At 33.7% G+C, this 14,017-nt stretch overlaps 1 protein-coding gene and 1 long non-coding RNA gene across 2 annotated transcripts; one reads left to right on the top strand and one right to left on the bottom strand.

The window, feature by feature from the left end:
• Window positions 1–534: 534 nt before the first annotated feature.
• Window positions 535–4,009, bottom strand: LOC123680560. Its single transcript, XM_045618520.1, has 5 exons — window positions 3,680–4,009; window positions 3,369–3,623; window positions 3,200–3,313; window positions 2,743–3,125; window positions 535–1,646 (listed from the first exon to the last, which is right to left on the bottom strand). Exons 1-5 carry the CDS (start codon window positions 3,815–3,817, stop codon window positions 1,445–1,447), a joined length of 1,092 nt encoding a protein of 363 aa, XP_045474476.1. The 5' UTR covers window positions 3,818–4,009; the 3' UTR covers window positions 535–1,444.
• LOC123680578 lies at window positions 2,233–13,797 on the top strand. Its single transcript, XR_006747531.1, has 2 exons — window positions 2,233–2,384; window positions 13,584–13,797. It is a non-coding gene; the product is annotated as an uncharacterized LOC123680578 (long non-coding RNA).
• Window positions 13,798–14,017: the final 220 nt, after the last annotated feature.

Below are 14,017 nucleotides of genomic sequence, written 5' to 3'. Positions count from 1 at the left end.
TATTGTCGATTTATGATCATAACGTTGCCGTGAAAATATCGCAAATTAGAATGAGAATAGATTACTTTTGTTTCCTACAAAATACTAATTTAGAATTTTGATGCTGACTTCGTTTCCAAAATTTTATGACTGCATAATTATATTTTTCATCTCTGTTCCTCGCACACATCATATCAAGATCTAGTATTCACAAGACTTTTGTAGATGTCTAAAGGTTAGTTCTAGAGTCAAGAACTGCATGAAATATTGAAAAACACTCACAATTCGAAATCCCCAAGCCCAATGGAATACACACCTTCATGTTACGACAAGCTTCCACCAGTTTTGATCTACAACAATACACCCAGCTACTGGTTTTTTTATAGATATTCCTGCTCCATCTTGCTGATAATAATTCTTGACGTGTTTTGGAAAGACACTTTCACTTCAGGCAACTTTAATGATTGTTTTTATGTATGTTTTGTAAGTGAAAAGCAGAAAATAATAATTTCATTAAAAAAAAATGAGAGAATAAGGAAGAAAATAATACAAAAATTTGGTTTCATTCCATACAAATTTTTGGTTTTATTTTAATACAATGCAATATAAGATTCTACACCAATAAACTGAAAGTTTTAGGGAAGGGTGTTAGAGATCTTCTGTTTGGAGCATTTGAATTGTCCATTATTTGAATAACAAGTCCAATACTAAATAGAAAATTATTATCAACCAGCAATCCATGTACAAAAATCAGAACATTTCATACAAGCAATATAAAATGACAATTTTGCATTAACCAAATTGAAGGAGATTATTTTACCGAACTGAAGAAACTTGAGTATTTCTTATTATTACTGGAAGATATTGAAAATATTTCTGGAATGATAATTTATATATAATCTATTAAAAAATATTATAATTATCACAAGTAGATTTTGTTCAGGAAACAAATTTAAATACCTAGTCACAGAAATAATTGAAATATCACATAATAAAATTGGTCATCGTCATTACATACATTAATATTGTTTCATAAACCTAGCAGAGAAAAATGCCAAAATGAAAAGAAGATTTATGACTAGAAAAATTCACAACAAAAATTATTTTGGCTATTAACTATATACGTATATCGAAAGCCTCTATTTTGAGTTTGTAGTTATTTCGAGTATGTGCAGTTCAAAGAATTTAGTTCATGATATTCTTAACTTATTTTGTATCAGATCTTGGAAAAATCACTTTTATTAACCTACCATCTTTTTTCAAACAACTAACAAAATACATGAAAGAAATCACAGATACTACACTTTATAGACATGACCAACAGTTCATATTTAAGGTAGTTACAATATAATTTTATACATTTTATTATTTCTGGAACAAACAAATAGAAAAAAATCATTCATCATTATTTTTAATGATAACAAATCATGGTTGAAATCATATGAAAATATTTCATAGAAATGTTTCAAAATAAATTATCAGAGTATCTTGTTTCTGTTGTAGTATTCTGTTCACATTCCCTCATTAAAGATAAAGCTTTTTCAAGAGGTACTTTACTAAATGATATGTCACTCTCTAAATAAGTATAGAGCTCGTAATCAAATTTATTTTTCACTCCTAGAACAACATTCAGTGCTGAAACATCATAGTTATGGCAACCTGAGTACCTGAAAGATTCAACGGTTTTAATTTGAAATTATGGACGATTATAGAAAGAAATATCTGAGAAAAACAATATTCTGCATAACAAAACGATGCATGAAGAAAGCCAAAAAAATTGCGCTTCCCCCTTTCTATTCTCAAATAAATAAACTTCGAATAGAAAGAAAGAGGAGAGAAGCAAATTATATCATCGCGCATACTGATATAAATATGATAATATACCACTTCACCATTATCTGTGAATACCAACCTAGTATCCTGGTTCTCGATCCCACAGTGACTAATAGCAAATATGCAGATGCAAGTATTTATACTTTAAGCAAAGTTGGTAGTTGAAACCTCAAAATAATGCTAGTTAATTTTATTTTTATTCAGCAAATGGACCCTAACATTCATTTCACTTTTGAAACACCTTCATAAGGTTCAAAACATGCTTCTACAATATATCCCATATGTGTTCAATGCGAGTCAGGTTTGGAGATTGCTGACCACAGCAAAACCTCAATTTCCTGTCCATGTAAGGAACTAGCAACTGTGTACGCTATATGAGGCAAGCATTATCATGTATTAAAAGAAAGTTTCCAGTGAAATCTGCAGCATATTGCACAATAACAAGTTGCAGAATGTTGTTTTGATGTTGCCAAGCTGTCATGAAATCTTTTATGGAAACGAAATTTTAAGGGTTTTAAGACCTATTGCAATTTAAAAAAGTTAGTAAGTTATTGGAGTATAGTGTGTGAATGGTAAGTATTTGGTTGTTTTGTTCATTCATTGTCAAGTATCTGCATTTGAATACTTTTAAGTATATTATTCATAATTTTTATTCTATCAACTTGCACTTGATCTAACATCTTAAAGCAGATAATTCCCAGGATATAATTCATTAAAAATGTAGTTGAGCTTTGTTTTTTAACACTGTACTCATTGAATAAAGACCTTTATTATTATTATTATACTGAAGAGTTGAAGAAATACACTGATGTTTTTCGAAATAATCAGCATTACATCATGATCGACCTATCAAATGCCTATGAGAGGTCTAAAGAACACACACAGACTTATGATTTTCAAACAGAAAATTCTTATTAATCAATTCCTTACCTATATAGTGGCTTCTTATCAAACCTACACCCACCAGATTGTGCCCCAATAGGTATTAAACAATCTTGGGTCAATGCACATTGTACCCATGGAAGCATTATCTCTTGATGCACAAATTCTGTATTAACAGCCATCAGTGTTTCCGCAGAAACCATACGAAGAAAAAAGAAGTTTTCTGCATTGGTGTGAAAATACTCGAACATCTTTTTGTGTGTTAAACTGGACACAGAATTGTTGGAATTCATTGGCCATGTCACTATAGCTCTTTGTGGATCTTTCACAAGTTTTTCAAAGAGAGCAAATACTTTATCGCTTGCTGTATGTTTTGAGAAACGATAATTACATTCTATATAAAAAATGGCTCCGGTAGATTGTAATGCATCCTGAAAATTAGAATATATCAAAAGAAATATATACAGTGCTCAGAATTTTTGAGAAATTTTCCCATATCACATACTTGAATGATCAAAGGCCTATAAGCATGAGAATCTTCTTTGCCCACATGGGATGGAAAATTAGATAATGAAAAGCTTTGTAGTTGACATCTACTGCTATTACAAAAATTGAGCAGCTGAAAACATTCAATAAATATAGTAATTATTATATAAGAAACTTTGTTTCCTCACAAATTTCTGGGTATATACATTGAGACCCAAGTCGTACACTAAGAGGGTATTGTTAGGAAATAATCTGGCAATATTATTGATAAGTCCATAAATTTGACTTTCTTGTCCCTCTCGAACACTTGTTACTATAACAGGTAATGAGGTGTTTCTCCAAATATCATTGGGATACAATCTTGGAGATTGTATGAATCCCAATCTTTTCAAGTATTTACCATCTGCCACTAATGTTTTGGCCTCAGCATCACGAAGGTTATCCTAAAAACAAGACATTTTATCCAAAAACTATTGCATAATTACAGGAAAAAATTAACCTGGAAATGGCGAAATTGTTGATGAGTTGTTGAGACAATATTTTGAATTGCGTCCGGCTTATTCTGACCGAAAGCAATTAAGACCACGCTAATTATAATAACACTACATAAAATGAAAATAAAATTTTTTGTCCTCATTTGAATTCCAGGTAAATTAATTCGACTTGCATTATGCGCCAAAATTGATTGGTTCAATACATAAATGTGTAACCATCTCCAATAAAAATATATAATAAGCCGTAAATGGAATATAGGTAATCCCTAGGAGGATTTATTTTTTTTTATAATACAATACAATCCTAAAAATATCACAAAATATAATTTGTTGTTATTACTAGGGATGGGACGGTATTTCAATACCGCGATTTTGGAACGGTATTTTTGAGTAACGTAGTCGCGCGTTCCACAAACGTAAAGTAACCGGTTCCAAAGTAACGATAGTTACGGCGTACCGGCACCGGACTTCGAATTTAATAACTTGGAAAAAAAAATAGTACGCCAGTGCCTTTTACAAAACTAAATTCATTTATGATAACCCAAAAACTCCTGCTGTCAGTGCTTTAAATTTTTTTTTCATTCATTTGCGCCATGTTCAACGAGGAGAAATTACTTTACCTTCCTGTAACTTCGTAAAAATCGTTTTTGCCATTGTGTTTTCAGTGCCTAATGGAATATATTTGATTTCCATAGTATTTTCCAGAATTAGAACTAAACAATTCGATTAATGATTGTAGCAAATGTAAATTAGTTAGGCCGAGATTACTTTCAACAATTGAACCTTATTCTCAATCGGAAATGCAAATATACTTAAAAATTCTCTGTAAAATAACGGTAAACAAAAAATCGATTCTAGATATTACTATATGTGAAATAAGTTTCTATCAATTTGTAATATTCAATTTGCCAATGCAATTCCAGATATAATTTATTTCACGTAATACCTAGATTACCCGATGATGGTATATTTCCACTGGAGTTTACACCATCTGTTTTTAATGAGGTGCCCTTCGAAGATTCTAACCTTTGTTGTTATTCTGAGCCACCAAAACATTTTTATAGTTTTATGATTTTGTTATGCTTGCATACGTTCTTCTAAAATTACGTAGAAACTCAATGAACAATGAATTATTATTCAACAGGACAGTCCACAAATAGTCTAGGTATACCAACGATCTCGTTTCCTTCGTTCCTCCGTCGCTGGTACTCAACTTAGTTGCAATCGCCTACGGTTTTGTTACCTGTAACCACAGTTACAAAATCGCGGTATTTCGGAGCGGTATTTTTCTGGAGCGGTCACGAATGTAACGCGACTGGTGAGTAACCGGTATTCCCATCCCTAGTTATTACTGCTATGTTCCTTGTCATAGATTAGTATAACCACAGATTACTGTATGACCATAGAATATAATCAAGATGCATTTGAGTTTTTGAAGTTTCGTGGTCAGGTTCGGCCTTATGGCTAGTTGCACTATTTTAACATTGATTAAAAATTTAAACGTTGATTACTCCATGATTTCTCAAGAGAAATGAGAAATTAATCAATGTTTAAATTTTAATCAATGTGTAGGCAAATGGTGCAACTGGCCCTTAGAATCATAAAATACAACGATATGCTTTTTCGCAACTCTTCTGAAGCCAATATATACTGCGTTCGGTATATGCCCACCGGTGCGGAGCGTGCGGTGTAAGGTGTAAACGGTTGATAGGTCACGTGACCACGGAGCAATAGGTGCGTACTTGATTTGCCGAACGATGACGGAGCTTACGGAGCTGATATCGAAGAATTTTTGAATGTGTTTTGTGAAAAGAAAAAAAGCAATTTCTTCGATTGAAATTATTGGAGACGGCCAGACTAGATCTAATTTGTCTCCTCGTGATATCAGGATGTATTCTACATAATGTGTTCATCTTGAAAGAGTTGGAAGAGGATAATCCTGAGGATATTGTTGATGAACCACTTAATGAAAAAGTTGAAAAGTTTGTAGAAATCGAAAATATGTATCATCAATCAGGGAACCAATTAGAATAAGAGAGTAAAAGGAATTTTATAATCTATTCTTTGAACATGGATGAATGATTTCTTCGCTGTACTTCTTTTCTTCATTTTGATTTTAATATTATTGTAATCTATGGTCCACAGTTCGCACCCTTTTCTCCGTCTACCTAGGCGGTGCGAAAGGTTAAGCACCGGTTTAAGATGCATAGAATACCTATGCATCTTACACCGGTTCATTCGATTGACATTTACCGAACGCAGAAAAGTGCAGACGGTGCGAAAGGTGTGATTTGCCGAACGCTTAGGCAGCTTACGGTGGGAATGGTGCGAACGGTATGACATATACCGAACGCAGTAATTGTTTGTACTTTTCACCTCGAAATACTATCATAGCAACCGCATAATTTCCACGTTTTCGAATATTTCCGTTCGCATCATAGACAAACTAAAAAAATAGATGAGCCACTCGTACATTCCGCGCCATCTGTCGGAGTGGGACACTAATACACGAAAAAATTATTTTCAATTTGATAGTTAGATGTCGTTGCATTCATGGAGATCACTCGTGAATAGTGGCTCCCATACACGTTACGGTCTATTGGGAGGAAAGTCTCCAGGTTTATATGCAGCTTGTGTGGGGAGATGTATGAAAATAGTAAGTATAATGTATAATCATTATTATCAAAAAACCTTTGAAATGTCAACTGACACAAGGAGTTGTTTGACACGTTCTTTTTGAAATATAATAAATTTCGATATGCCTGCAAGAGTGAAGACGTGCTGTGTTATTGGATGTGAAAATCGAGATGCAAGAAGGTAATTATAAAATATGAATTCAAAACCCAATAGAAAACTTTTTAACGTCAACACAAGATTTGCAGTACCTATAAAAAGAATATATTTATTTTATTTTCGTAGATATGCCATCACTACCGATGAGAAAATTCGAAAGTTGTGGCTTGAGCGCATCGGCAATAGGAAACTTTTGGAATGGGAGAAACACCAAATTAATAATGTAAGAATATGCCAGTGCCATTTTCATGGTGATTGTTTGGAAAGCAATGGAAGACTGAAAAAAGGTTCTTTGCCCTCAATTGATTTGCCAGGTAATTAACTGAAGGAGCTTTATTCCGCGTAACGCAAAAGTCTATAAAATTCTGCTTTGGTTTTATTGAAGTTTGTAAAAGTAATAGATAATATATTCTAGGGTATACTGCAGATCACGAGGACATTTTCTTTAGAGAGCCGAAAAACACAATATCTCATGATGTAACTCTAAAGGACGTTTATGAAATAGGACCTTCTACGTCATTTGGGTTGAGTCCTAAACGAGGTGTTACCGTACCTGACCGGACCTATGGAAATACAAAAAAAATTAAGTTAGAGAAGGAGAATTCAATCCAGGATATATCTGTTGGTTCTGTCTCAGAAATGATAAGTAGAGAGGAAGAATGTGTGAATTCTGCTGGAAATGTTTCCAGGAGGGAGCGGTCAGAAGGTGAGATTTAAAGAATCACTATTGAAATTAATATGTCAACACGAGTTAAAAGATGACATCGGTAACATGCAAAAATTACATTCAGAATTATTACAAGTCTGAAAAATCTAAGTTGGTGATTGGTGATGCCTTGTTCAAAATAAAGGACAGATGTCTATATACAGGGTGTTCCTAAATTGAACGTACAAACGAAAAGGGGAGATTCCTTAAGTGAGTTCAAGAAAAAAAATTCCTATAAACATGGGGTCGCAAACGTTTCGTTTTCGAGATACAGAGTGTTGAAGTTTGAATTTTTTTCAAGTTTTTTTCTCATAGTATCTACACCATGTGACATGGCAATTTCGATAAAAGATCTACAGGGTGATATTTTTTCTGGAATACTGCCACCTGTTCTTCTGCAGAACTTTTTTTTGGTGAGCAACTGTTAATTTGAAAAAATGTAAAAAGAAGCTTTGTTCTTATACTAAACTTTTCGGTCTCTTGTAGTTTTGTCGTATCTACCAACGATTTCGAGAAAAAAAATTTTGAACGATTCTCTCGAAATCCTTGTGAAAATCCAAATTATGATGGGAAGGCCACTTTGTAATCTGTGGTGAATGAATTCAGTGTCAGTTTTCATGGAAATTTTCCTGATCTGTGGCGATGATTCATAAAGGTTCGATAAATTCGTATAATCAACACATGTTATTGATTAAAGTTTTAACACCCTTTATCTCGAAAACGAAACGTTTGAGACCCCATGTTTATGGGACTTTTTTTTCTTAAACTCACTTGAGGAATCTCCCCTTTTCGTTTGTTGTTGTTCAATTTAGGAACACCCTGTATGTATGTAATTACTCGGACTTTTCGGAGAGGATAAAATGTTGTCTTTAGAATAAAGTTTTGCTGTATGCAAAAAAAACTGAAATGATGTTTTTGTTTAAAGGCAAGAGAAGGACATCCTTCAAAATTTTCAATAGAAAGCTACAGCGAGCGAAGGGGATGGTTTTAAAGTCAAAAAGCCGACACAATAGAAGAATTTTGGAAAATAACAATTCTTTGAATAAATTAACTCAAAAATTTTTGGAATGCCAAATTAAAAATCAAGTTTTGGAACCAAAAGGACGAAGATTCACACTGGACGATAAAATATTTGCGTTGACAACGTTAAAACACTGCAGGAAAGGATACAAGTTTTTGTCCAAAGTTTTCAGTTTGCCATCTCGCAAGACATTGGGACGTCTCTTATCAAAATTAGATTTTAATTGTGGTTTAGATGAATCAATTATTCAAAATTTGCAGAATGCAGTCGACAAATTGAAACCTTTGGATAAAACTTGTATCCTTATGTTTGACGAAATTTCATTGAGTCCAGGTCTCACTTACAACAAAAAAAAAGATTTCATCGAGGGGTTGGTAGATTTCGGGAATGGGAATAGAAAGGCGGTCTTTGCAGATCATGCTCTAGTTTTTATGTTGAAAGGTGTGCACAGAAAGTGGAAACAACCACTTTGTTTCTTTTTCTGTGAGGGTACAACTCCGTCAATAGAATTAACCGGCATATTAAAAGATATTGTAGTACGTGTTCGTGAGTGTGGTTTGAATATTGTAGCTACGGTAAGTGACCAGGGGGGTACTAATAGGGGGGCCATAAATAAACTTATACGAGAAACAAATGAATATTGCCGGAGGAATAACATTGAAAATATCTATCAGGGGTATCTTATAGATGGTACCGAAATAGTCCATCTATATGATTGCCCCCATTTACTGAAAGGTATAAGAAATGGAATGTTGAATAAAGATATTGTTTTCACACAGAATAATCAACTAAAAATGGACTCCTGGTCACACATAATAGAATTATACGTAAAGGATAAAAATATGGGAGCTTTTAGCCAATGTTCAAAACTCACTGATGAACACGTACTACCACACAAAATTAAGAAAATGAAGGTAAGAAACTGCACACAAGTTTTCAGCAGAACAGTGGCGGTGGCACTTAAAACTAGGGCTGAAATAAGCAAAGACTTACCTGTAAATTCACCATATTACATCAGTCCTTCTGCTAGTGATACGGCTGATCTATTACTATTTTTTGATGAACTCTTTGACAGTGTCAATGGAAGCTTTTTCATTCCCCCGGCAGGTAAACAGCTAAGGGGAATGATAACTTCAAAATCTCCCCATGTAAATACCTGGAAATCCGCAATTCAGATTTTAAATTCGATGTCCTTCACAACCTCTGGTTCACTGAAAAAGATCCCTTCTATTTCGAATTTCATATTCACACTCCATGGTTTCTTATATTTATGGGATAAATTGAAATCTATTGGTTTCAAACACATGGCAACAAGATCTTTCAATCAAGACCCCTTAGAAAATTTTTTTTCACTGATAAGAAGCCATGGAGTGAGAAACATAAATCCTACATGTTCTTCATTTATTACTTCTTTCAAATCCCTGATTTTAAATAATTTTATGTCTCCTCATTCCCCTAATGCTAATTGCGAAGAGGATGAAACTTGCGGGGCCCTTGACAACCTCAAAGAGTTCATCACCGCAAACAGAAGGACTGATGAAATAATTTACAATACCATTCCTCCTATATATCCTGCAATGGAGGCACAAGTATTCAACAAAAAATTAGATTTCGCTACCCCTTACGTTGCAGGATATATAGGACGAAAAATAATATCCAAATTGAATTGCGATGTCTGCTCAAATATGTTAACGTCCAGTGTAATCTCGAACACAAATATTTTAATAAGAAAAAAAACCTATGCAAATTGTACTATGATGCATCCTTCAGAATTTTATTTGAATATTTTTCACCAAATGATTTCTGAAACTATTTTCTTATTACCATTATGTTTAAACTCATTCAAAATTTTGGAAAAGTTAGCTGATCAAATTAATATTCCAAATATTGAAACAATTTTCTGCAGAAATCATGTATCTTTTTCCAATTTTCTGATCAAAAAAACTATTATTTTCTTCATTATATTTTATATTAAAAAAGTCAATAAAGTTCTGAAGGGTACAGATCTCAGACACAAAAATTTCGATGCGGTTTGTAATTTGGCTTTCCAAAAATATTTAAAATGGAAGAAGAAGAAATGAATTGATTATTTTTGGTTCATAAATTTTATATTATATTCTAGAATCTAGATAGTTTATATTATTAATTATTTCCCTATTATAAGTTAATTAGTTCTGTTACCTATAAGAATTTAGGATTTTTCATGTATTGAATAAGTTTAGTTTTGTATTTTGTATTATTGAATTCATTATTTTTAGTTTTTGAGAATGTTTTCAATGCAATTATTAGTTTATTGATTAGATATTTATGAAATAAATCTGTATTTTCAATTGGTGATATTTCAGTTAATAAATTTTTATTCTATCCAGAATTTGATTATTGATCCTCATTTCTCGATTCCAAAAGAAAATCAGATGAAAGTTCGTTGCAGGTATTATTTTCATGAAAATAAATTTCCTCACTCATCGATAACTTGCACGAATCCATTTCTGATTTCCTTTTGGAATTTGAATTTCAAAAAACTTTTTGCCTCTTGTATATGGGTGTACCTACCTATTCAAAAGGTGCACTACAGAATTCTTTTTGAGGCAGCTTTACGATACAGATTCCTTTTTCAATTGAGCTTTTTTCACGAATTGGTAATGTTCCACAAAAACAGATGGCGTTGAAGCTTGTTCTACTAGTGTCTCATCTATTCTCCGTTTAAATAGTCTATGGTTCGCATCTTGAGTACGACATATTATTTTTCAAGTTCTATGGTTATTCAGGTTCGTGCTCAGAGTAATAAAAATGAAATACGATGGACTGTTTTTTTCTATCTATTCTCTGAAATCAAAATCTATAGGCATTTTGAGCTGACGCCATATCGCTTGTGTCTAAATGCCCCGTGGGGTAATCATAAGTTCATTTAGCAGGCAGTACCTCGAATTATGATAGAAAAACCTGTTTAATTAATATCCTACGTGTAAAAATGCTTGCATTTTGTGCAGTAGTTGGTTGTTTCATGCTAGGATAAAGAGACGATATGAAATTTTATAGAATTCCAGCTGCTCTAAAAACAGCGGTGGCGGAGATCACTTAAACCAGCAACTCCCAAATTGTGATCTTAATTTGTTGGATTCATCGGGTGAATTTTCGAGACAAAAAGAGGCAATATGAGGAAAATATGTCACTATTAAGATTACGTCCTAATCAAATACTCCCGCTCGATCTGTTCTTGACAAAGGATTTTGACCTTCATGCAGATATTGAGCATCTACTGCCATTTGAAAATTCGAATCACATCAGTTTGGAATAAAAGATACCGTTTTATACATTCTCCATTTAGATAAACTGTTGTAAGGAAAAAATAGAAGAAAGTCAATGAGAAAAGTTCCATAGTATACAGCGAAGGTCTTATTTTGGAAATCAGAATGTAATTGAGTCGGCAAGAGAACAGAAGATCTAAATTTGTTAAGGTTAACCTGACCAAGCCTGAGATAACAATTTATGTTGTATGATACGACACAAACGCAGAGTATGGAAGAGATATATCAAATGCAGACGTGTTAAGGATTTCGCTGAACATAGCATTTTTTTGTCTGAAGCATTCGATAATTCAAAAACCAGTCTAATATAATTTTCTTCATGAACCAGAGAGTAGTAGTTGGTCTAAAATTCCAAAAAATATTAAATCACTTGAGGAGAACTGGACACTGATTCAATAATCTTGTTTTGTGACTGACAAAATTTATCTCAAAAATAACAACCCCGACATGCTGGGATATTACGAATTTCTAGTTGTATAAAAAAGATAAAAAATGTCCCTACAAATGCTACAAATTGAATTCCTCTTCTGCTACTCAAATGTTGCATCTGGGAACGATTTAGAGGTCTCACAAACATTTTTTTTTGGGGTAGAATATATCGTCAATAGTCGCCCACTAATACATGATGTTTTTAAAGATTTCCAGATTAGCTGCGTATTTCCCCAATTGAAATTTTAATAGGACTTTAGTGACTCTGTCTACCCAAAAGGTGGCGATATGAGTGTCGCGCCACACCCAAGTGCGGCCCCGGTTTATGAGGGTCGCCGCGTTGCAGCAGAGTCTCCTCTCTACGATGGTGTGAGAGGGTGTCTTAGGCACATATCGCTGGATAGCCCAACTGAAGAGTCCACCAGCGGTCTCGGGACGAAACACCGCAAATCCCAGATATTGGACATTCTTCAACGCAAATTGATCCAAGAGATTTTCGTTTCTGGAAAATTGAGATTTCTTCTTTGACTAATCGTTGAAAATGAAATAAGGATTAGCAAATCTACAAATTGGGGTAATTTTTTTGTTGAAGCATGTACGAACTACCTTGTGAAAGGTCGAACAGTATGAGATTCTTACTCACAAAACCTAACCTACTGTTTGGAATATACGAGTTATAGGTTCCTTTATCCCTATCTGAAAAGGATTAAATGGCGGAAATTAGGATTGCCAGTCAATTTTTGAGGTTTTAGAAAGGATACGTCGATTGAACGGGCGTTTTCAGGGCCGTCGCTTGCGAAACTGCCGCCCTAGGCAGAGTTCCAATTTGCCGCCCTAACAGAAGTTAACTCTGCAGACTGCAAAACATTAATATTGGATAATCGGGGTCATTTTAGTTTGTGGATCTCGAAGATGAATCTAAAAGTTTATCTATTTCAAGTTTTCATCAAATTGTCAAGAAATTTCATTCGCATGTTGGATGGGATCGAAGAAATATTCATATTTTGTATTTTTTTTTGAAACCGTAGGTATTTCCCAGAGCAGAAAAGATGAATGAAAAATAAAACATTATAGAGCTTACCTTTTTTAACTTAGTCCCGAAATCAAAAAGCAAATCGAAAAATTTAGGATATGTGAACACCCACTTTGCACATACAAAACGATTAAAAAATAATAATAATAATGTAGTTTATTGTATCATAAACAATAATCGCAGAAATATTATATAATATAGTGGAATGAGGTATGAAATAAAAAAATCCTTATATTTCTTAAGAAGGATAAGTTGGAAATGGTGAAATGGAATCGTTTATCGTATATTTTGCATTCCATTCTGAGGAATCAACATTCTGTTTGGAAAATTGAAGAGAAAAATAATTCAGAAGTCGCCCCAAATAGGCAATAAAATTCAGCAACGTTTAGCAAAGCGAACGCCTACAAGGCTGATGAGTGCATCTGTTTTTTTAGTGTCAAAAACTTGTAAACAGCACTATGAGGGGCTTACGCGACATCTGGATATTTATGAGTATTATGCATAATTCGATAGCTTTGATGTCAATTAAATTTGTCGGTATTCCTTCCTGTTGTATCTGACCGATTTGAACCTCATTCAGTACTTTGAATTTCTGCACATGTGGTTTTTGTTGTTCAAGCTTGAAATGCCGCCCTTGACTTTTGGCACCCGAGGCGAAAGCCTAGGAACCCTGCCTCCCTCCTAGTAGGGATGGGACGGTATTTTAATACCGCGATTTTGGAACGGTATTTTTGAGTAACGTAGTCGCGCGTTCTACAAACGTAAAGTAACCGGTTCCAAAGTAACGATAGTTACGGCGTACCGGCACCGGACTTCGAATAATAACATCGAAACGGTTTGGGATATTTGAACGAGGTTTGGTAAATATGAATTCCTTTAAGAATTCCATTAAGGTTTCACGTTGAATACCACGTCTTCACAGTATAGGAACCATATTATATAGTTCATATACTGTGACGTCTTCAGCAACTACAGTGTTGTGCGTACTGGCATTGACTTTCATATTTGTAAAAAAAATAGTACGCCAGTGCCTTTCACAAAACTAAATTCATT

The sequence above is a fragment of the Harmonia axyridis genome, chromosome 5, assembly GCF_914767665.1.
Source record: "Harmonia axyridis chromosome 5, icHarAxyr1.1, whole genome shotgun sequence".
Taxonomy (NCBI): Eukaryota; Metazoa; Arthropoda; class Insecta; order Coleoptera; family Coccinellidae; genus Harmonia; species Harmonia axyridis.
The sequence above is the reverse complement of the archived record's forward strand: the minus strand, read 5'-3'. Positions and strand labels throughout refer to the sequence as shown.

What these genes read in the sequence shown, in the direction of transcription:
- LOC123680560 (XM_045618520.1), bottom strand. Translation starts at nt 3,817, where the DNA reads ATGAGGACAAAAAATTTTATTTTCATTTTATGTAGTGTTATTATAATT. An exon ending in ATAGGCCTTTGATCATTCAA is followed by an intron (nt 3,126 to 3,199) that starts GTATGTGATATG and finishes TCTAATTTTCAG; the next exon opens with GATGCATTACAATCTACCGG. An exon ending in GATAAGAAGCCACTATATAG is followed by an intron (nt 1,647 to 2,742) that starts GTAAGGAATTGA and finishes TGAATCTTTCAG; the next exon opens with GTACTCAGGTTGCCATAACT.